At 40.3% G+C, this 23854-nt stretch overlaps 1 protein-coding gene across 2 annotated transcripts in view; it reads right to left on the bottom strand.

Annotated features, from left to right (window-relative positions):
* The window catches only part of ESR2 (estrogen receptor 2), a 45267-nt gene that overhangs the window by 1830 nt on the left and 19583 nt on the right, over positions 1-23854 (bottom strand). The window contains exons 6-7 of one of the 2 annotated variants that reach the window (XM_068964810.1): positions 18332-18465; positions 891-1071 (exon numbers count right to left, since the gene is read on the bottom strand). In XM_068964810.1, the coding sequence (XP_068820911.1) occupies positions 891-1071; positions 18332-18465 (315 nt within the window). The remainder of the gene's footprint in view (positions 1-890; positions 1072-18331; positions 18466-23854) is intronic. The other variant, XM_068964814.1, reaches the window with a different exon arrangement.

Raw genomic sequence — 23854 nt, 5'->3', positions numbered from 1 at the left:
GGACAACTCTTAGGGAAGCCTCTGTGATGACCCCAGATCACCAGCCCCAGAGCTGATCTAGAGAAGCTGGGTTTAACCTCTTTAAGAAAACACCTCAGGACCCCAGCCCTGTGTAGTTCAGGAAGATGGGGCAGCTCACTTTAGGGGAGGAACTAACTGCCCCTTTCAGAATCCATAAACAAGCTAAAATCCCCAGCAACTAAAAACCAGATAAGCCAGCACAATGTTGCAGGGAACAGCCAATTCTGGCTCCATCTTGGAACTGTTCCTTTGACTTGCTTTCTGTTGCTTTTGTTATTATAATCACACATGATGACCTGTCTCGGAGAATCCTGCCCCTCTGGCCTGACTTACTAAAGTGTCTTTTTTCAGGACCCTGTCCACCTGTAGGCGGCAGGAAGGAAGACACTAACACATGCCCTGCCTGAGGTCTGCATTCTAGGAGATATTTGCAAGATTAATGGTCTTTTTACTTTGTTTCCTCGTCTCCCACCACCTCTGATCTCTAGAAGAACCTGGCATCCAGACCCTCAAAAGATGGTTATTTTGAGACATTAGACTGCATGTTCTTGATCAGCCTAAAGTTGTATTCCCTACCTCAACACCTCATCTCTTGCCGTCTATTTTGCGGCAAGTAGAGTGAACTTGGGCAGGGTAACAAGACACTATAAAGCTGCTATAATGACCACATCCTATACGGGCCATCAGCGTGTATAGAGATGATGCCCGCCTTTCCTTTCAGGAGTTCATTTTCCCTTAAAGATGGCAATTCTACCTTATCCATCTTGAACTTGCAAAACCGTTTTTCCAAAACTCTTTATTCTTCTGTGAGCATCTGCACCCTCCCTCCCACCACACACCCAGTGGAGCAGACCCCACAGGGATGGTACCTGGCATGCCTGACATGAGACAGGAGCATCAGCAGGTTAGCCAGGCGCATGGACTGCTGCTGGGAGGACATGCCGCTCTTGGCAATCACCCAGACCAGAGCGTCCGTCACGGCATTCAGCAGGTGAGTCAGCTTCCGGCCACTGTCAGCCTCCTGGGGTGCTGTAGCTGAAGGGTACATACCTGGATAAAGAATTAAAAAGCCAAGGGTCATTGCCATGAGAAAACAGAAGTCATGTGCTCAGCCATTGGGCATGTGTGTGCTAAGCTGCTTCAGTCACGTCTGACTCTGTGTGATCCTATGGACTATAGCCTGCCAGGCCTCTCTGCCCATGAGATTCTCCAGGCAAGAATACTGGAGTGGATTGTCATGCCTTCCTCCAGGAGATCTTCCCTCTACGTTCTCCAGGAGGGAGGCCAAAGTGGTCTCGGCTGTTCTGACATCTGCGTATCTGGTGAAGCCTTAAAAGCATGGCTTCACTTCTGTATGCTGTCTGTTCCCCCAAGAGCCAGCCCATCACTGAGCTGGAAGGGAAAGCTGGCTGAATGCAGGCAGACTCAGCAGCCTCTCAGAGGGCAGCCAGGCCCATAAGTGTGGCCATGCCACAGTAGGAAATGTATCCAGCTGCCTCAAACCATGGCATGGTACCTCTCAGCTGCAGCAACAATACCCATATGGAGATGGCCAGGAAAGTGAGGTTAATCCAACTCTTAGTCCCTAGGAGGGCCATTGATCTAAGGGGAGTTTACAAACTAATCACCACTGCTAGGCAGCCGCCCACCCCTTACACGTCAGGGTCACTGCCACCTCACCTCTGTCCAGACTCTCAGCATTTCACTTCAGGTGATGCTTTGGTGGAGCAGGAAGACCACCGATTTGCAGTAAGACAGACCTGCTTTATATTCACCATCTCTTGCTCTCTGGCCCCTGACCAGTCACTTGGTTCTTCCAGCCTCAGCTCCTCACTGAGCAAAGCTTACAAGCACGTGAGTCCTGAGGTCCCCACAACTACCTCAGGAGGTAGGTCACCTCCCCGTTCCTGCCTGCCCATGTGTTTAATTCCCCTCTGACTCTAGGAACTGAAATACCTGGCCTCCTGAAAGTTACAAAATAACTGCTCAGTTGTGTATCCTTGCCCCTACCATCCCCCTCTCCTACCAACCCTGACTTTTTGATTCTGGGCAACAGGGAAGTAATTAGCTTCTCTTCCAGGCTTTGGATTTCAAAGAATAAATAGCAAATAACATGAAATCAACAGGGGAGCTGCTGACTTTTGACTGTGATGAAAAAGAAGGATCATCCACAGAGTTTGTTTTGGAAGCTTTTGTTCTCTACTTTCATTGGCATTTTCAGTTCAATTAAGGCAACTCAGTTCAACTCAGTTCAACCCAGTTCAACCCAGTTCAATTAAGGCAAGGGACATATTGAACCACAACCATGCCAGTGCAGTGCTTTACCACGTCCCTGGGGGCATGTCCCTCCATGATGTCTCATGATGCAGATTTAAGATACTCATCTTTGGCCCAGAAGCTGCTGCTCCAAGCCACCTGCTCACCATGTTCCCCACAGTGACTCTTCCTGACTCCTCTGCATCCTCAAGTCTCCCACTGTCCCTCACAGCAGATGACCTGCCCTCTTACTGCCCCCACCCTCACCCAACATGCCCTGAGTGACCAAAATGGAAAATGTAGATCACGAAGCACCCTTCAATGACTTCTCAGCTCTTGGGGTAGAGTCCAAACCACTTAATGCCATTATCAGGGTACCAGGCCTCTCTGCTCTTTTCATCTTCAGTTCCCAGCATGCCTCAACTTGAACCGTAGCTGATGCACTGACCATGCTGAACGGTCAGCTTAGACCCACCCTTCCTTCCCTCCCCTCCTCCATTCCACCTCCTCCTTTCCACACCCCCTCCTCCAGCTTATCTGCACCCATTCCTCCTCTAGATTCCATACATTCCGTGCGCCACAACTATTGGCTATGAACTTCCCTATAGAAGCTGACGCTCCTCAGATGCCACGTGCTTTTTCAGCAGAGGGCACCACATTGTGCCACAGGCTGGAAGTCCTCATAGACATGCTCTGGCCCTCAGCGAGACTGGCCATAAGTACTGTGGGGGCACAGACCCTGTCCATTTGTATGCCATTCTATCCCCATCATGGACTGCAAAGACTGGCATGGAAGAATTAGCTGAATTTACATAGATTCAAACTTCTAGTCAATCACACATTATAATTGAAACGATAAATATGCATGTTAATGCATATTTTTGGTACATACACAGAAAATTATTAATTAAATGAAAATATAGCAAAAAATATTTTAAGCTTAACTTCCTTAAAATTGACCCTAGCTGCATTAACAAGTGCTTTCTTGTAACTACCCTTTTTAGCTTATTCTGCTCCATGTACTTCTACTGACATAAATAAATCTTATCTCTGGATTCTAAAAGGAGTCAAAATTGTGTACTTGTACATACGTTGGTCTAAAGTGACAAAAAGTGAAAATGTAAAAATACTTGGCTACTATACAAATGTTCATAGCAATATTACTCATAATAGCCTAAAAGTGGAAATACCCCAAATGCCCATCAATTGACAAATAGATAAACAAAATATACATCCATATAATGGAATATTTTTTGTTGTTTAGTCACTAAGTTGTGCCTGACCCTTTTGTGACTCCCACGAACTGCAGCCCGCAAGGCTTCTCTGTCCATGGGATTTCCCAGGCAAGAATACTGGAGTGGGTTGTCATTCCCTTCTCCAGGGGATCTTCTCCATCCAGAGGTTGAATCCTGGTCTCCTGCATTGCAGGCATATTCTTTACCCTCGGAGCCACCAGGGGCACAAGCTTATAGATATGCTAAAAACCACTCAATTTTATGCTTTAGATGACACTACGCTTTAAAATCAGGACATCTCTGGTGTCCAGCGATTAAAAGTCCATCGGCCATTATAGTGGGCGGACATGGGTTTGATCTCTGGTCCGGGAAGATTCCACATCCTACAGGGCAACTAGCCTTCCGTGGTGGCTCAGATGGTAAAGAATCTACCTGCCAATGCAGGAGACCCCAGTTTGATCCCTGGGTTGGGACGATCCCCTGGAGAAGGGAATGGTTACCCACTCTAGTATTCTTGTCTGGAGAATTCCATGGACAGAGGAGCCCGATGGGCTACAGTCCATGGAGTCACAAAGAGTCAGATACAACTGAGCCACTTTCTCCTCACAGGGCAACTAAGCCTGTGTGCCACAGCTACTGAGCCCATGCACCCTAGCGCCCATGCCCTGCAACGAGAAGCCACTGCAATGCAAAGCCCAATTGCCACAAGTCGAGAAAGCTGCGGCAACAACAAAGACACAAAGGAGACAAAAAAACTTAAATACAAAAAAAGAAAGCTCCTCAGTTCCTCCCTATGTCTGACCAAGGCTCCCGTCAAATAACCTGTGTTGGCTATTGGGTCATGTTCTTCATAAATGAGCAAGCCCTGGACTTTCTACAGGCTGTGACGCCAGTACAGCTCGACACAGGGCTCAGGGTCCATCACTGAGGAGGGGTTTGGGGATAGGAGTCCCTGTGGTTTTGTAAAGGCATGTGCTGTATCAATTTTATACATGGGAAAGATTTTACATACAGAAGGATTAACCTATATAAAATCATCCCGGGAAGGAACGAAAGGCTGCAGAATAGTGACCTTGCTGCCTGACTCTCTTCAGTCAACAATGCTGTGTCTGCACTTTGCACATTCATGTACACTCTGACTCATCAAAATGTATGAACACAGTAATTGCTAAGTGGCAGGCCCTGGGAGGGGCAAGGGACAAGACCCAAAGCCCCCACCCCCAGGACACTCACTGCCCAGACACATAAGAAATGGCAAGAATTAATCCCCTCCAGCCCCTAAGAGTAAAAACATCAGATTTCATTTTAGAATCAAATTACTTTTTCTAAAACTAAAGAAATACGGAAAAAAAGTCAAGATCTTGGCACAACACCACACACATACCAAGGAAAATAAAAGAAAGTCAAGGACACAATTTCCTCTCCTCTTTATCGCCTGGGAACAGCTGTGTGCTCCTTCCACCAGCCCACCTGCTGACATTCTGAGCAGCACACAGGGAGAGCTGGGCAACCGCCCCCCCAACATTTGCCCCCCTTAGGGTTCAAAGGATGAAGATATAAGCTCACCTTGACCAAAAGCAAATAAGTCAGAACAGATAAAGTGTTTAATAAAACTTTCAGAACACTGACCAAAGGAAAAATGTTCTGGCTTTCGGGAAGCATCTGGTCCCATCACTTCATGGCAAATAGATGGGGAAAAAGTGGAAAACAGTGACAGATTTTATTTTGGGGGGTCCAAAATCACTGTGGACAGTGACTGCAGCCATGAAAATAAAAAGACACTTGCTCCTTGGAAGGAAAGCTATGGCCAACCTAGACAGCATATTAAAAAGCAGAGACATTCTTTGCTGACAAAGGTCCATCTAGTCAAAGCTATGGTTTTTCCAGTAGTCATGTATGGATGTGAGAGTTGTACCATAAAGAAGGCTGAGTCCTGAAGAATTGAAGTTTTCAAACTGTGTTGCTGGGGAAGACTCTTGAGATTCTCTTGGACGGCAAGGAGATCAAACCAGTCAATCCTAAAGGAAATCAACCCTGAATATTCACTGGAAGGACTGATGCTGAAGCTCCAACACTTTGGCCACCTGATGCTAAGAGCCGACTCATTGGAAAAGATCCTGATGCTGGGAAAGATTGAGAGAAGGAAGTGACAGAGGATGAGATGGTTGGACAGCAACACTGACCCAATGGACCTGAGTTTGAACAAACTTCAGGACAGAGTGAAGGGCAGGGAAGCCTGATGTGCTGCAGTCAACGGGGTCACAAAGAGCTGGACACAACTTAGTGACTGAACAAGATACGACCATCTCCTCTATCACCACCTCCTCACCCAGCACCGTGAGCATGGACTGGTGTTGAAAGGTGAAAGTGACATGGGCCCAGCAGGCTGATGACCGCAGTGCTCTGTGCCCATGTTCTCCATCAAGAAGAGAAGACCCATCTGACCTCTTCGGTGTCCTTCTGTGGATCCTTTCAAGCCATGGCCTTCTCTATCCACCCATGTCATGAGTGAACCAGAGCTTGAGTTGATGTCTCTTAAAATTTTCTCTTTATGTAAAATAAGAAAATACTGTTTATGCAAAATAGGATAAACAGGTTCTAACTATCTTTCATTTAATGAAAAGTTTCATCCTTATGAAAACTTCATAATAAAAAGTTACAAAAGCCGATAAGTCCTAAAATAATTTAGATAAATAGATCTTATTCCTAATTTTAAATATTTCAAAAGACTTTTTATCTGTAGATTGATTCCACTGTGTTTCCTAGATTCAGTAGCCTCTAATTCTATGCGAGGGAGAACTTCTCTAGTTTTCAGGTTTCTGGAAGATGAATGGCTGGTCCCATGACTCTTAATTTGGATATGTTATTACGTTAACCACAACACTCACATAACACCTTCAAGTTTCTAAAACACCTTAACAATATTTTAACAATTTGTGTTAAATGCAACATTGCTCTTGTCTCTGAGTTTCAGAAGCCACATCAAAGACTGAGTAAATGTAATACAGCAATTCTAGGTGCTCGCACATCTTACCTCTGCATGGTGGAGGAAGATTGCTGAGAGGGAAGTCCAGGTGGTACTGTCCTCATCCCATCTCTCCCCACAGAAAGGAACATGTACTTCTCCTAAGCTTGGTAAGGATCAGACACCTCATTAACTGTAAGAGTGTATAACCTTCAGTTCAGTCACTCAGTCGTGTCCGACTCTTTTTGACCCCATGAATTGCAGCACACCAGGCTTCCCTGTCCATCTCCATCTCCCGGAGTTCACTCAAACTCATGTCCATCGAGTTGGTGATGTGATCCAGCCATCTCATCCTCTGTCATCCCCTTCTCCTCCTGTCCCCAATCCCTCCCAGCATCAGAGTCTTTTCCAATGAGTCAACTCTTCGCATGTATAACCTTATTCTAGACCAAAAGCATTGTATCTAGTTCATTACCACTAAGATTTTCTTGGGATCAAGTTGAATTTAGAGATTATTTGTGAGGAGGTCTGACCTCTTAACATACTGAATCTGCTAACCCATTAACGTCTGTCCCCACTTATTCAGAATTTCTTTAATTAATCTCTGCAATGTTTTACGGTTTTAAGTGTGCAGTTTCACATCTTTTGTCAAATTTATCCTAAGGTTTCATAATGTTTATGCTATTATAAACGGTATTGATTTTTAATTTCAAATACCAACTGTTCATTGCTACCATATAGAGATAAAATTATTTTTTATATATTTCCCCTATATCCTACAATGCAGGAGACCCGGGTTCAATTCCTCGATCGGAAAGATCCCCTGAAGAAGGAAATGACAGCCCACTCCAGTATTCTTGCCTGGAGAATCCAATGGACAGAGGAGCCCAGCTGGAACAGACCATGGGATCGAAACAGTCAGACACGACTTAACAACTAAACCACCACCATATCCTTCAATCCTGTTAAACTCAGTTTTTTGTAAACTCTTACTAATAGTTTTCACATGGGTAGAAAGATGGTAAAGAATCTGCCTGCCAATGTGGAGATGCAAGAGACCTGGGTTTGATCCCTGGGTCAGGAAGATCCCCTGGAGTAGGAAATGGCAACCCACTCTAGTATTCTGCCTGGAAAATTCCCTCAACAGAGGAGCCTTGCAGGCTACAGACCACGGATGGGGTCACACAGGGTAGGAAATGACTGTGCAACCGAGCACATACACAATTTTCTACACAGATTATCATGTTTTCAAATAAAGAGTTTTACTTCTACCTCTATAATGTTGATGGATGTACTTTTACCTCTTTTCTTGCCTTGTGGCACTGAAACTTCCAGTAAAACACTGAACAGAATTCATGACAGTGGGTATTCTTGCCTTGTTCTTGATAACAAGTATAGCATTAGCTGTAGGTTTTTCATTAATGCCCTTGATTGGGTTAAGGAAGTTTCTTCCCATTTACTAGTTTGTTGAGAGTTTTTAGCAAGAATGGGCATAGATTTTGTCAAATGCTTTCTTTGCACTTACTGGGAAAATCATGTGATTTTTCATTAATTACTCTGTTAACATGGTAAATTATGCTGATCGATTTTTAAATGTTAAAGAACCCTTGTATTTCTTGGAAAAGTCACATTTGTTTGTTATATACTATTGGATTCTACTCTTTAAAAACTTTTGAGAATTTCTCCATCTGTGTACATGAGAAATATTCATCTGTCTTTTCTTCTAATATGTTGGTCTGGGTTACTGTCAGAGTGAGTTGGAAAGTTATTCTTGGCTCCTCAGTTTTCTGCAAGAATACATATAAACTTGGTATTATTTATTCCTTAAATGTTTGGTAGAATTCTTCCAGAAAAGTCATCTGTGCCTGGAGTTTTCTTTGTGTGAAGGTCTTAAACTAAAACTTCAGTGTCTTTGATAGATAAATAATTATTCAGAGTTTTTAAGTTTCTTTTTGATTGAGCTTCAATAATTTGTATCTTCCAAATAATTTGTCCATTTCATCTAATATTCAAGTGAATTGCCATAAAGTGTTTATAATATTATCTTATTATTCTTTTTAATATCTGAAGAATAACAACATTATATGTCCCACTACTAATATTGGTAATTTGTATCTTCTTTTCTTTATTATGATCAGTCTGGCTAGAGGTTTATCAGTTTCATTGATCTTCTCAAAGAATAAGCTTTTGACTTTCTTAATTTTCATCTATTATTTTCTATTTTCTGTTCCATTGTTTTCCACTATATCCTTTATTATTTCTTTTCTTCTGCTTACTTGGGATTTCATTTTCTCTTCTTTTCCTAAGTCTCTTTAAGGTTGAAAGCTGAAGTCTTTCACTTCAGACCTTGATTTCTAATTGAAATATAGTTTACACACAATTCTAAGTCAGGTTCAAGTGTACTGCATAGCGACTTGGCATTTGTGTACATTATGAAATGATCACCACAATAAGTTGAGTAACCATCTGTCTCCATAGAAAGATATTACAATATTATTGACCATATTCCTAATGTTATATATTGCTTCCCCATGGCTTTCTTTATTTAATAACTGCAGGTTTGTACCTCTTAATTCCTTTCACATGTTATTTCATGCTCTTTTGCCTCCACCAACCACCTGTTTGTCCTCAGTATGCATTTAGTTTATTTTTGTGTTTTGCTTTTTAAATTCAACATATAAGTGAGATCATACAGTATTTCTCTTTCTCTGATTTATGTCACTTAGTTTAATGCCCTCTAGATCTTTCTATGTTGTTGTAAATAGCAGGATTTCAATTTTTAATATATGAGTAATATTCTACTCTGTGTGTGTGTGTGTATATATATATACACACTCATATACATGACATTTTTTAATTCACTTATCTACTGATGGACACTTAGGTTGCTTTGATATCTTGGCTATTGTAAATAAGGCTCCAGTGAACATTTGTTTTGTTTTGTTTAGTCACTAAGTTGTGTCTGACTCTTTTTTTGACCCCATGGACTATAGCCTGCCAGACTCCTCTGTCCATGGGATTTCCCAGGCAACAATACTGGGGTAAGTTGCCATTTCTTTCTCTAGGGGATCTTTCCAACCCAGGGATTGAATCCATGTCTCCTCCATTGGCAGGTGGATTCTTTACCACTGAGCCACTAGGTAAGCCCTCAGTGAACACTGGTGTACATAAATACCAGAATATACATTCTCTTTAAGTACACATAGAACATTCTCCAGGATGGATCACAGGCTAGGCCAGAAAACAGTCTTCATAAATTTAAGAAAATTCTAATTATATCAAACATCTTTTGGCTATAACATTGTGAGAATAGAAATCAATAACAAGAAAAAAAACTGCAAAAAAAAACACAAACATATGGAGTCTAAACAGCTACTACTAAAAAATCAATGGGTCACTGAAGAAATCAAAGAGGAAATAAAAATATACCTGGAGACAAATGAAAATGGAAACACATGATTTGAAATCTACAGGATGCCACAAAAATAATTCTAAGAAGGAAGTTTATAGCAATATAAGCTTACCTCAGGAAACAAGAAAAATTTTGAGAGGTTCCTTTTATTGGAATACGAGCCTTGAATGCTATAAATTTCCCTCAACTGTTGAGTAAGTTGCAACCCCCAAATTTGGCTGTGTTCTACTTTTATTTCAGCTAGTTCAAAATACTAATTTTGATTATTTTTCCTGTGATCTACAGATTATTTAGATATATGTTATTTGGTTTCCAAGTGTTTGGAAGTTTTCCAAGATCTTTCTAATTTCTAATTTAGTTTCATAGTGTCAAAGAAAATACTTTGTATGAGTTAAATTCTTTTAAATATATTCAGATTTGTTTAATGGTTCAGAATATGGTCTATCCTGGTAAATACTGAATGAACACTTACAAAAAAATGTGTCTTCTGCTGTTTGAGGGTTGAGGGCTTTTAAAATGTCAATTAGGTAAAGTTGGCTGGCAGTGTTATTCAAGTCTTCTCTATACTTGCTGATTTTCTGTCTACTTGTTCTATTGATTATTAAGGGGTATTAATATCCAACTATAATAAAGGATTTGTTCATTTCTCCCTGAGGCTTTTTTTAAATTTTGATGAATTTTCTTTTTATTTCTTTTGGCTGCACTGGGTCTTGTGGAGTGTGGGGGCTTCTCCAGTTGTGAAGTGAAGGCTCAGTGGTTGCAGCACACGGCTCTTTAGTTGGGCTTAGTTGCCCCAGGGCATGTAGGATTTTAGTTCCCAGACCATGGATCAAACCCGTGTCCCCTGTAATGGAAGGCAGATTCTTAACTACTGGACCACCAAGGAAGTCCCCTCCCTGCAGTTTTATCAGATTTTACTTCCTAATGTTTGAGGTTCTCTTATTTGGGGCATAAATGTTTAGGGTATTTACATCTTCTTGACAAACTGACTCATTCATCATTACGAAATAACTTCTTTATTTCTAGAAATTTTGCTCTAAAATTTACTTTTTTCTAACATTAATATAGCCACTCCAGCTTTCTCTTGATTAGTCTTAGAATGTAATATCTTTCCCCACCCTTTACCATTAACTTCTATCTTTAAGTGAGCTTCTAGTTAGTAGTAAACAGTTGTGCTGTTTATCCAATCTGAAAATGTTCTCCTTTTAATTGAGGTTTAATATAATTATTGTTAGGATTAATTAAGAATTTACCATCTTGTTTATTGTTTACTATTTGTCCTATCTATGCTTTATACTGCCTTTTTTGCTTCTTTTTGGCTAATTTTTATGGTCCCATTTTATCACCATTGTTGGTATTAGCTCTAATTCTTTGTTATTTTCATGGTTGCATTTGGGTTTGTGATTACATTTTAACTTACTACAGTTTACCTTCAAGTACTACTATAGTACTTCATGTGCAAAATAAAAACCTTATACCACCCTACAGTTCCATTTGTTCTCTCCCTTTGTGGTCTTTCCATCTCTTTTACTTCTATAAACATTAGATTATCTTTTAAATGAAAGTAAAGAGTCTTAAATAATAAGATAAATTCATTATATTTATATTTACCGACACTGTTATCATCTGCAGGACCCCTTTATTCCTTTGCATGGATCCATATTTACATCTGGTATCATTTTCCTCCTGCTTGAAAGACTTCCACTAATATTATAATGCTAGTGATGAATACTCTGAGTTTTTGTATGTCTGAAAATATTTTATTTTTAGTTTTTATTTTGCCTTCATTTTTTTCAATTTTTCTTTTTATGTGGGCCATTTTTTTAAGTTTTATTACATTTGTTACAATATTTCTTTCATTTTTATGTTTTGGTTTTTCGGCTGTGAGGCATGTGGGATCTTAGCTGCCTGACCAGGGATTAAACCCACACTCCCTGCACTGGCAGACAAAGTCTTAACCACTGGGCTGCCAGGGAAGTCCCCTGCCTTCATGTTTTGAAAGGCATTCTCATTGCGTAAGGAATTCTACTTTAGTGCTCACTTTGGCAGCATGTATACTAAAAGGAATTCTACTTTAACAATTTTTTTCTAAAAGTACTTTGAAAATGCTGCTCCCTTGCCCCATCCACTTGCATCAGAACAGAAATTTGCTGTCCCCCTCTTCTTTGTTCCTCTGTATGTAATATCTTTATTCTCTAGTTGCTTTTAAGATTCTTCTCTTTATCACTGATTTTAAGCAACTTGAAAATTATGTGCCTTAGTGTGGTCTTCTTCATGTTTCCTGTTCTTGGGATGCATCAAGCTTCTTGGATTTGTGTGTTGATTGTTGTTCAGTCAATAAGTCATGTCCAGCTCTTTGTGCCCCCATGGACTGCAGCACACCAGGCTTCCCTGTCCTTCACCGTCTCCCCGAGTTTGCTCAAATTCATGTCCATTGAGTCAGTGATGCTATCTAACCATCTCATCGTCTGCCACCCTCTTCTCCTTTTGCCTTCAATCTTTCCCAGCATCAGGGTCTTTTCCAATGAGTCGGCTCTTTGCATCAGGTGGCCAAAGTACTGGAGCTTCAACTCCAGCATCGGTCTTTCCAATGAATATTCAGAAAATCAATCCAACTGATTTTTCTTTAGGAAAAAGAAATCCTAGTGTGTTTATAATTTTCATTAAATTTCAAAAAATTTCAACCATTGTTTCAAGTATTTTTTTACCCCTCTGCTTTCAGGGACTCCAAATTCACATATATTAATAACTGTAGTTGTCCCATAGCTTCCTAACAATCTGTTCATTTTTTAAAACTTTTCTTCTTTCCATTCTTTTTTGATCGTTTCTATTGCTATCGCTTAACATCCACTATTTTTTTCTTCTGCAATGCCTAATCGGATGTGAAAGTGAAAGTCATTCAGTCGTGTCTGACTCTTTGTGACCCCATGAACTATACAGTCCATAGAATTCTCCAGGCCAGAATACTGGAGTGGGTAGCCTTTCCCTTCTCCAGAGGATCTTCCTAGGATGTAAATCCATCTAAACATACTGTTCACATTTAGAAATTCAGTTTGAGTGTGTTTCATATTTTCTATGTCTCTTCCAACCTGTTCATGCTTTCCTCTTTCTGGTGACTCTTGCCCTGTCCTTGGTTAGTACTGCAATAAGCACAAAACTGATATTCAGCTGAAGACCTGAAGGGGACCCTCTGCAGATTCTGAAAGCCTCTCTGGCCAGCTTTTTCCTCTCTAGTACTCCTCAGAAATAAGGAATATAGTTATACTAATTATTTTAATGTCCTTGTTGACTAATTTTATCATCTGCATCATCTGGCATCTTTTCCAGTTATTGTCATTTCCCTCGTTTTAAGTCATATTTTCTGCTTCTTTGCATGCCTGCCAACATTTGATTGATTTACCCTGTTAGGTGTTGTATATTCTTCTATTCCTTTAAATTGTCTGGCACTTTATTCTTGGGAGCAGTTAAGTTACTCGGCAATAGTTTGATCCTTCAGACCTGTTTTTAAGTTTCATTTGGTAGGACCAGAGCAGCCTTTATTCTAGGGCTCATGTTACCTCACTCCTGAAACAACACCTTTCTGAGTACTACAGCCAACATCCAGTAGAGCTCAAGGTTTTTCCCTGTGGCTGGTGAGAACATGAACTATTCCTGGCCCTGTGTGAACTTCCAGGGGTTGTTCTGCCTCCTTCTTTCTGATGATTCTTTCCCCGTCCTTAGTTATTATCATAATAAGCATGAAATTGATACTCAGCTGAAGACCTGAAAGGAACCCTCTGCAGATCTCGAAAGCCTCTCTGGCCAGCTCTTTCCTCGCCAGTACTGTCCCCTGCAAATCCTAGCTGCCTTAGCCTCCCTAAACTCACAACTCTGTCCCCTCAGTTCAGGAAGACCCCTGGTGTCCACTTGGGTCACTTCTTCCTGTGTTACAACCTGGAAACTGGCTCTAGGCAGTAAACTGGTCGATCAAAGGACTCATTTTCTGTCTCTTCTCTTGGGAATCACTGTCCTTTGTGGCCTGTCTGTTTTATATATTCTGTAGGGTTTCTTAAATTTAAGGTGCCTAAGTGGATTCTGTCCCTGTATTTGTTTTCAAGTTAATGTTATAAATAATCAAAAGGAAAAATAGCCTGTAACTTGAAATGCTTAAAATCTAGCAAAGACCTCTCCTAACAGTGGAAATTTTCCAATAGAATGAGAACCCCATTTTCTGAACAGTAATGCTGAACAGAATAAATTCACTTTGGGGACTTTCCTGATGATCCAGAGTTTAGACTCTGTGCTTCCCCCGCAGGGGACACAGGTTTGATCACTGGTCAGGGAATGAAGATCCCACATACCATGTGGCACAGCTTAAAAAAAAAAAAAAAGAATATATTCACTTTGAAAACTGTTTTGACCACCAGGCCAAAAAAACTTTTTAAAGAAGATTTCTTAAATTTGGGTTTACTGTAAACAAATTCTACCCATTTACCACCATGAGTGAAAATTACATCACATGCCGGCCTCCCCCTCTGTAATTCCCTCCACATGGCAGCTCTGTGAGACGCTGCAGGAGGAACGCCGCAGCCTTAATCTTTCCCATTTGCACAGATGCTGCTTCTGGCTTCCTAACAACACAATATGATGTCTCAGAGGCTAAAATGTCTGTAAGGAGCCTCGCCAAACAGAAGCCTTTACACATCAAAGTGTTCTAACAAGAAGCAACTGCTTTCCAAGGAGCAGTTCTTCTCTGCTACACAGAAAAGAGTCCTAAGTTATTTCTGCAAGTGACAGAAGTCCCATAATTTGGCATTTGATAATTCTCTTGTGCCAAGGTACAAATGAACTTTCCAAGGAAATCTTCCCTTTAACAGAGACAAACAACAGCAAACATTTGAGATAATGTAAGTAGGTAGATTCAAAGACAAGATCTGAAAAAGCTGATTTCCTTCCACAATCAGTTTCAAATGTCCCCCTTGGTCATTACCTACATGCACATCAACTTAATCACTGATGTAAGCCGCGTCCTCAAATTATTCTATAGAAGGTGAATGGTAACAGTCAATGTCAAGAAAGTGATAAAAGCCCCAAAACATTTAGCAGTTTTCTTGACTTCCCCTACAATTTTCACTTGCCCAACGATTTACTATTTCTACTCACAAATGTTTGTTTTCTAGATATGGTGTAGAGAGTGCATTGGGTGCAGGGGAAATGTCTTGTCTTATAAGTAAGGCCAGATTGAGACCCAATAAGGAAGCACCCAAAGTTGTCTTCAGGGTTTCTGAGCTTCACATGACCTTCAAATTTCTTCATTCCCCCTCTCCCCTCCTTTAAGACCTAACTTCTTCCCCACACACTGTCCCTGTACCCTGATCCAATTATCTCCCAGACAATACTTCCTGCTCAATACCAGAGTTACACAAAGTATGACCTGTTACCAGTACACAAAGGGAGAAGTAAAAATTGAGGGTAAGCATTTGGAAACTCTTACAGCAACTGATAGAGTAAGTTTAAATCAACTGAATATAACAATAAAATACTAGGGCTTAGTACTTTAAAAATTTTTTTTTAATTTTATGAAAGTAACTATCCATAGAGATTGAGATTCCCTGGTACTCAGCTGCAGGGAATCTGTCTGCAATGCAGGAGACCCCAGTTCGATTCCTAGGTCAGGAAGATCCCCTGGAGAAGGGATAGGCTACTCCCTCCAGTATTCATGGGCGTCCCTGGTGGCTCAGAGGGTAAAGAATCCGCTTGCAACGCAGGAGACCTGGGTTCTAACCCTGGGTTGGGAAGATACCCTGGAGGAGGGTGTGGCGACCCATTCCAGTATTCTTTCCTGGAGAATCCCCATGGACAGAGAGCCTGGCGAGCTACAGTCCATAGGGTCGCAGAGTCAGACACAACTGAGCAACTAAGCATGGCACAACTATCCATCTAGAAGGATTCTTGTATCATAAGAATCAATACTGTCAAAATGACCCAAGGTAATCCCTGTCAAATTACCAATGACATCTTTCACAGAACTGGAACAAAAAAATTCCAAAATTTATACAGAAACACAAAACACCCTGAATAACCAAAGAAATCCTGAGAAAGCACAACAAAGCTAGAGGAATCAGACTCCCTGACCCCGAACTGCACTACAAAGCCACAGCAACCAAATAGTATAGTACTGACCCAAAATGGAAATGCAGATCAATGAAACAAGAGAGAAAGCCCAGAAATAAACTCAGGGACTTATGGTCAACGAATCCATGACAAAGGAGGCAAGAAAATACAATGGAGGAAAGACAGTATCTTCAATAGTGGTGCTGGAAAACTGGACAGCTACATGTAAAAAAATGAAATTCGGACACTTTCTAACACCATACACAAAAATAAATTTGAAATGGATCAAAGATCTATATGTAAGGCTGGACACTGTAAAACTCTTGGAGGAAAATATAAGCAGAACATATGCGTTCATGCTAAGTCATGTCCAACTCTTTGTGACTGGACTGCAGCCCACCAGGCTCCTCTGTTCATGGGACTCTCCAGGCAAGAATACTGAAGGGGACTGGCATGCCTTTCTCCAGGGGATCTTCCTGACACAGGAATCAAACCTACATCTCTTCTGTCTCCTGAATTGCAGGTGGGTTTTTTACCACTAGCACCACCTGGGAAGCCCTAAGCAGAACATTCTCTGACGTAAATCCCAGCAATATCTTTTTTGATTTGCCTCCTCGAGTAATGAAAATAAAAGCAAAAATAAATTTGTTTACTTAAATTTAATTTGGGCCAAATTAAACCTAAAAGCTTCTGCACATCAAAGAAAACCATAAACAAAAAGACAACCCACAGAATGGGAGAAAATATTTGCAAATGAAGCAACCAACAAGGGATTAATCTCCAGGATATACAAGCAGTTCATGAAGCTCAATATCAAAGAAAAACAAACAGCCCAACTGAAAAATGAACAGAAGATATAAACAGACATTTCTCCAGAGAAGACATACAGATGGCCAGAAAGCACATGAAAAGATGTTCAACACCACTAATTATCAGAGAAATCCAAATCAAAACTACAATGAAGTATCACCTCACACTAGTCAGAAAGGCCATCATCAAAAAGTCTACAAATAATAAATGCTGGAGAGAGTATGGAGAAAAGGAAACTCCCCTACACTGTTGCTGCAAATATAAATCACTATAGCATCTGTACGGGAGAACAGTACAGAGGTTCATTACAAAATAAAAATAGAACTACCATATGATCCTGTAATTCCACTCCTGGGCACATATCTGGAGAAAACCATAATTCAAACAAACACATGCAACCCCAATGTTCACTGCAGCACTATTCACAATAGCTAAGACATGGAAACAACCTAGTTGTCCGTCTACAGATGAATGGATAAAGGAGTAGTGGTGCACATATACAACAGAATATTACTCAGCCACTAAAAAGAACGAAATAACACCGTTTACAACAACATGGATGGACCTAGAGATTATCATACTAAGTCAGTTCAGTTGCTCAGTCGTGTTTGACTCTTTGCGACCCCGTGAATTGCAGCACGCCAGGCCTCCCTGTCCATCACCATCTCCCGGAGTTCACTCAAACTCATGTCCATCGAGACAGTGATGCCATCCAGCCATCTCATCCTCTCATCCAGAGAAAGACAAATGTTAAATTGCTTATATGTGAAATCTTAAAAAATGATACAAATGAACTTATTAATTCAAAACAGAAATAGAGTCACAGATGTAGAAAACAAACTTACATTATGGGGGGGAGGGGAATAAATTGCGAGATTGGAATTGACATACACACTTAATGTGATCATCTCTCAATTACACAAATTCAAATCATTTATGTTGTACGTGTTAAATAATACCACGTTATGTCAGTTGTGTGGGGACTTAGTCACTAAGTTCTATCTGACTCTTTGTGACCTCATGGACTGCAGCCCACCAGGCTCCTCTGTTCATGCGATTTCCAAGGCAAGAATACTGAAGCATCTTTACTTAAAAAAAAAAAAAATTGGAGTTGCCATTTCCTACTCCAGGGGATCTTCTTGACCCAGGGATCAAACCCGAGTCTCCTGCATCTCCTGCATTGTCAGGCAGATTCTTTGCCACTGAGTCACCTGGGAAGCCCAATATGTCAGTTACACCACAATAAAATAAATCAGAATGTCAAAAACACACAAAACGATGCAAGGTAAACATTTTAAAGTTCATTTTTTCCTTTTCCGGTGGAGTGGCTTGAGCCACTTTTTAAATTACCACCAGTAATTCACCTAATGAATAATTTATATTCAAATTACCAAAAGTTAAGTACAATTTAAATCCCTATAAATGAAACAGAGAAGTCAGAAAGAAAGCCATTTTCCCCTTTTTAAATAAAATACCATGACGACTCTAAAAACAGCATCTCTCCCCCATAAAACATGGCCCAGCTGTGTGGTTACTTACTGGAGTTGAGGAGGATCATGGCCTTGACACAGAGATATTCTTTGTGTTGGAGTTTTAACTCACGAAACCTTGAAGTCGTTGCCAGGAGCATGTCAAAGATTTCTAGAATTCCTTCAACACATTTCCCTTCATCCCTACAAAAGTCCATTTGGAAATGTAAGAAACATATAGCTTCAGGTAACCATCAAAAGTAAGGAGTATTTTCTTTTTAATCTCAAATTTCATCTAGTACACCCTTTAAAAAGATAGTAATGAGAGCACACCCAGAAATATGAAATTACCAGAATAATTTTTATATAAGGAAAACAGGGCATTTCCTATAAGTCCCTGAACCAAATATTTGAATAAATACTATTTAGGCAACAGTGTGCACTGGAAGTACATTTTCCTTCTACCTGTTCACCAAATGTTTTCTTAAAAGAATACCATTTCTGTTTATTTTCAATCTAAACTATTTCAGCCAACCCTCAAAATATGACATATTTTACTAAAAAGAGACAGTTCATGTTCTCATCAAAAGACTCTAAAGTATTAATGAGAAAAGACTGAACATAACAGAAGCAAATATTCCAAAAAGAAATAACACTTTATATCTAGAGCTTAACTCTCACATCCTGGTGGTCAGTTAGAAACTGGTGGGGCAATGAACAGACATTTAAATGTAGTCTGAATAAAAGCTATTATGACATACAAAGAAATCAAAATTATAGAAGATAGATCAGAATCAGGAAAGAAAGGTAGAAATGGAGACGTAGTAATTTTGGCTTGTCAAAGATTATTTTTAAGCAAAAGCTTTAGACAAACATTGGACCATATAATCAAAATTCTTTTGAGCACTCCTTATGGAAATGAACTGTATAAGCATACTTTTGAAGTAAATTACTTGAACTGCATCAAGAAAATACCAGCTTCAATTCACTCCAGCCAGACACATATTATTCCACCTCACTGCTCCCCCCAAAAAAACGTGCATTATCATCAGTCATAGAACTATTATAAGTCCTTGACAAGCAAGCAGTTAGATGATTTTGTCATGAAAGTTTCATTTGCTTCTAAAAGCCTGCAGTACACAGCAAAGGGCAGCTGTGGTAAAAGTGAAATCATGAAAGTTTCATTTCCAGTCTCTGGAGCAGCCCCTGAAGGGGACCTGAGATCTTCAAAGAACTGGCTAGTCACTCATCCTTCCTCCAATCCCAACCCAGGACATTTCCAGAGACGGTAGTGTTTGGAGAAAGGGCCTCTGTAGAGTTCAGTGAACTGACACCAGTGGGTGCCACCAAATTGGTAAAGTCTTTCCTATTTGGTGCTATGATGGCCACTCACCAGCATCCTGCACATTCCTGCAAACTCACTATACAAAGTTACAAGTACGCAAACTGCACACTTTAGCAAACAAGCATGGTATCTTCAGCAACCAGTCTAGAATTTCTGAAAGTGTACAGTTTAAATGATAAAATATCATGCCCCTTAGAAGTCACTTCTAAGGGAAAGGCCACTTTGGAGAATCAGAGCCAAAGGTGCCAAAGCCTATAGGAAACCCCAGCCCTCCCCTGCTCTGGCCTTTCCCAGGCAGCTTGCTGCAACTGTCCAGTAAGGATATGCATGCCCTGAACACAGCAGAGGCACAAGGAATGCTTACTCACTGAATGCCCCTCGAGCCAATCACCAACTCACTCTGCCCAGGATAATGAGTTATTGGAAATTGTAACTGATGGGTTTAAGGACATTTGATACTGAGAAAAGTTAGTTTTAAAATATCTCTGGGGCCAAAAACAAAAAGTCCAACAGGTCCTGCACTGACAGTTAAGTAGTTTGGCTCTTTACTCTTTTGTGAAACTCAGAGAAGTCATAGGCACACATGCGCACACATGCACACGTCCACTTCCCCAAGTAGCATAAGAGGATTCCTTTGAAATTAATCCTATTTTGCAGAAGCTGTCACCTAAGCCCAAGAACACATCCCTAAATACTGAAGTTAGCACTGTTTCCTTATTAAAATACATAGTATTTTAAGTGTAAATTCACATTTCAAAAATGGAGGGAGAACTTATATCACATGGTATTTTAAGCCCTGATGAATGCTGCTACTCACAAAAATCAGAACATATGTACCTCATGGAAAAAGAGAATTTCTAAACCCGCTGTAAAGAACTAGGTCTGATTGCTTTCTCCAGCAAGTGTGATAGCCAACCATCTCATTTGGGGTTGAGGGCGGGCAAGGTTAGAATATTTTTATTCACTTCACAGGCTGTAGAAATCAAACAAATTTTTAGAAAAGAAATATGAGAAACATAGAGGCAATAAGGTAAAATACTTTATAAAGTGACAGTCTCTCAGTCGTGCCCAACTCTTTGTGACCCCATGGACTATACAGTCCATGGAATTCTCCAAGCCAGAATACTAGAGTGGGTAGCCTTTCCTTTCTCCAGGGGATCTTCCTAACCCAGGGATCGAATCCAGGTCTCCTGCATTGCAGGCAGATTCTTTACCAACTGAGCTATCAGGGAAGCCCTTACTTTATAAAGGACACCCTAATTAAAGTTCTACTTTTAGATGACTTATACAGAATAGTGAGGCAGGACTTTAAAATATCAACAAGACCTATTTCATTTATCCTGTAAGTAACTATGGATTGACACTGATTTATGAGTAAGATATTAAGACAGGTTTAAAAGATTTTAATTCAACCAATTGGGTATATGAGTTGTCAATCTAGTAGGTATATGAGTTGGATATTAAAATATCAAAACAATATATCAAACAAAACTACTCATGGAAATTTACTTTTACACCCCATTAATCCACAGTGAAAGTGAAAAAGTGAAAGTCACTTATTCGTGTCAGACTCTTTGCAACCCCAAGGACTATATAGTCCATGGAATTCTCCAGGCCAGAATACTGGAGTGGGTAGCTGTTCCTTTCTCTAGGGGATCTTCCCAACCCAGGGATCGAACCCAGCTGAGCCACTAGGGAAGAACAAGAATAGAGGCGTGGGTAGCCTATCCCTTCCTCCAGGGGATCTTCCTGACCCAGGAATTGAATCAGGGTCTCCTGCACTGCACGTAGATTTCTTACCAGCTGAGCTACCAGGGAAGCCCATTTACCCATAAACCAGTGCTAAATAAAAATAAAAGTAGTAGTTTCAAGCAGACTATTATTTGATAACAAAAGAAAAATATTCCGTTTGATACCAAGGACATCTTGAAAGAGATGTCCTTTGGGGCTTGCTGCTTTGCACTGATGGTACACGTGTGGCTAATGGACCACAACTTGTCTTCCTGTGTGAGAGGCAGTGGGATTGGGAGACACATGGGAAGGACTTTAATATTCAACTAAGGTGGAATGATCTGAGTATAAAGGGGAAATAAAAATTTAGAAGTGAAAATTCTGTGGGTCTCTTAAAGAAAATTCAATAAAAAAAATACCTAACATGAATGAAAACTCAGCACATTTATATTTGTTAGTCCACAGAACCCCATAAACATCTACTTCCTCTGACTTCGTAATAACATTTGACAGTTTTCTACTGATGTTAAGGACACATAATGTCTTAGCATATAAGATTTCTCAAATAAGTAGAAGTTCAAATTCTCTGGTAGATCTTCATGTGAATTGGGATTCTAGTGATTACCTAAATAGCTACCTTGTTAGAAATAAGCTGAGATACCTGGATTTTTCTCTCATCCTCAGTAGGTTCAAGTTTTTTCACTGCAGAAGCCTCAACAAGAATAAAGGGAAACAGAAATTATAGTCTTAGTCTCCACAAATAAATAGGCTAATTTAGTTGTATTTACTGCTTAAATGGTCATACTACCACATAGAGGAACTCTGACAGGACAATCCACCAAAAGACAGTTACTTTCAAGAAGTGTGAAAAAGTTTTATTCACATGGCAGAAAAGATTCCCATTAGAACTCCTTCATGGTAAATAATTTGACTTTTGGAATTGTCAAAAATTTTTAAACATGCTTGAATAAGCAACTCCTCCAGATATATACCCATTACACTAAAATATATTTATGCTGTATATATAATAGATGTACTAAGAATCTGAGACTTGAAATTCTAGACTTTTACAGAGTGCTCAAAACAAGAGGGGCTCCAACCAAAATTAACAACTAGTAGACACTCAAAGAAAAAATGCCTGTTCAATGTGAATGCATTTACAATTCCCAAGAACTCTTCTACACTCAAATACACACAATTTCTATCAATTCTTCTCTTCTAATGTGAGTCTAATTAAAATAATTATATAAGAAAAATTACTTCTTTTTCTATTACTCAACCAACAGCTAGGCCTAAAATTTATCTGGGGTTTGTGTCAATTTACAGTAATCTATTTACATATAGGAGTTGAACCCATACAAAGAGGTGAGTTTGTTGTATTAAACACCAGGAATGAAACAGTCACTGAAAATAAACTCTATATGTGGCAACACTTTAGAAATCAACACAAAAAAGCAAACCCATTCCCAAAGTCTGCAAATGTATTAGTTCACCAAAGGATAGAACTTCTTCCTAGCACTAACTTCTAGGGAATTACGTGTGTATATTTGTGTGTGTATGTGTGTGTGTGTGTGTGTGTGTGTGTGCACCTTTATCTAAATTCCAAGTGGAACACGTTGAACTCAGGAATGAATGACAGCGATGCTGCGACTGGGTGCTTGGCCTTTCAACCGGCCTTGCAACATGGTACCGTGAAATGACAGCTGGAGGAAGAAGCTTTTCTGAAATGGCCAGAGAGTAAAATAGAGTTGTTCTAAGATAAAAGAATAAAGCAGAAAGCTACTTTGCCTTTGGCCTCCTCCTCTTTTCTCATCCAGTTCTCTATCCTGCTGAGAGGCATGTACTGTTGTTGGTAAGAGGGTGAACTTCACAGCCAGTCCCTGTGTCCAGCTCCATCACCATAACTGCAGGCAATTTACCTAACGTCCCACTTCCATATCTGAAGGAAAGGGATAATAATGGTGCTCACCCAAAAAGGGCTACTGTGAAGATGTAATGACCTGAGACATTAGTGCTTAAGATGGTGCCTGCCACATATAGGTCAATAAGTTAGCTATTTTGATTGCTACTGAAGGGTCTGGGCTTCCAGAACCTCCCTCTGGGCTTGCTCCTGCTAGAGCCATAGTCCATGCTCCAGCTCCTCCCAAAGGCCCTGCTCTCCACCAAAACACCTCCGTCACTTAGAACAGCATTCTTTGTCAATGCCATCATCCCCGACAACAGGAGGAGTAGGTGCTAACACCCTGGCTATCACTTTTCATCTGAGTAAGGTGTGCATGGGGAGCTTCTGAAGATCTAAAGAGGTAGTGCCAAGAGCTGGGGGCAGATCCCCCTATTCACAGCAGTAGCCATCCTTTCCCTACAGGCTTAGGGTCCAATGCGACTGAACACTCAACACTAGCACATTTTCAATACAAGGAAGACAAAAATCAATTTCCATGGAGATTCTCAAACTGTTCAAATACAACACCAAGAACGTGTTCTACTTTTCCTACCAAAAAGCTTCAGTGTTGCTGT

The sequence above is a fragment of the Capricornis sumatraensis genome, chromosome 2, assembly GCF_032405125.1.
Source record: "Capricornis sumatraensis isolate serow.1 chromosome 2, serow.2, whole genome shotgun sequence".
NCBI classification, from domain to species: domain Eukaryota; kingdom Metazoa; phylum Chordata; class Mammalia; order Artiodactyla; family Bovidae; genus Capricornis; species Capricornis sumatraensis.
This window is presented reverse-complemented; position numbering and strand designations above follow the sequence as displayed.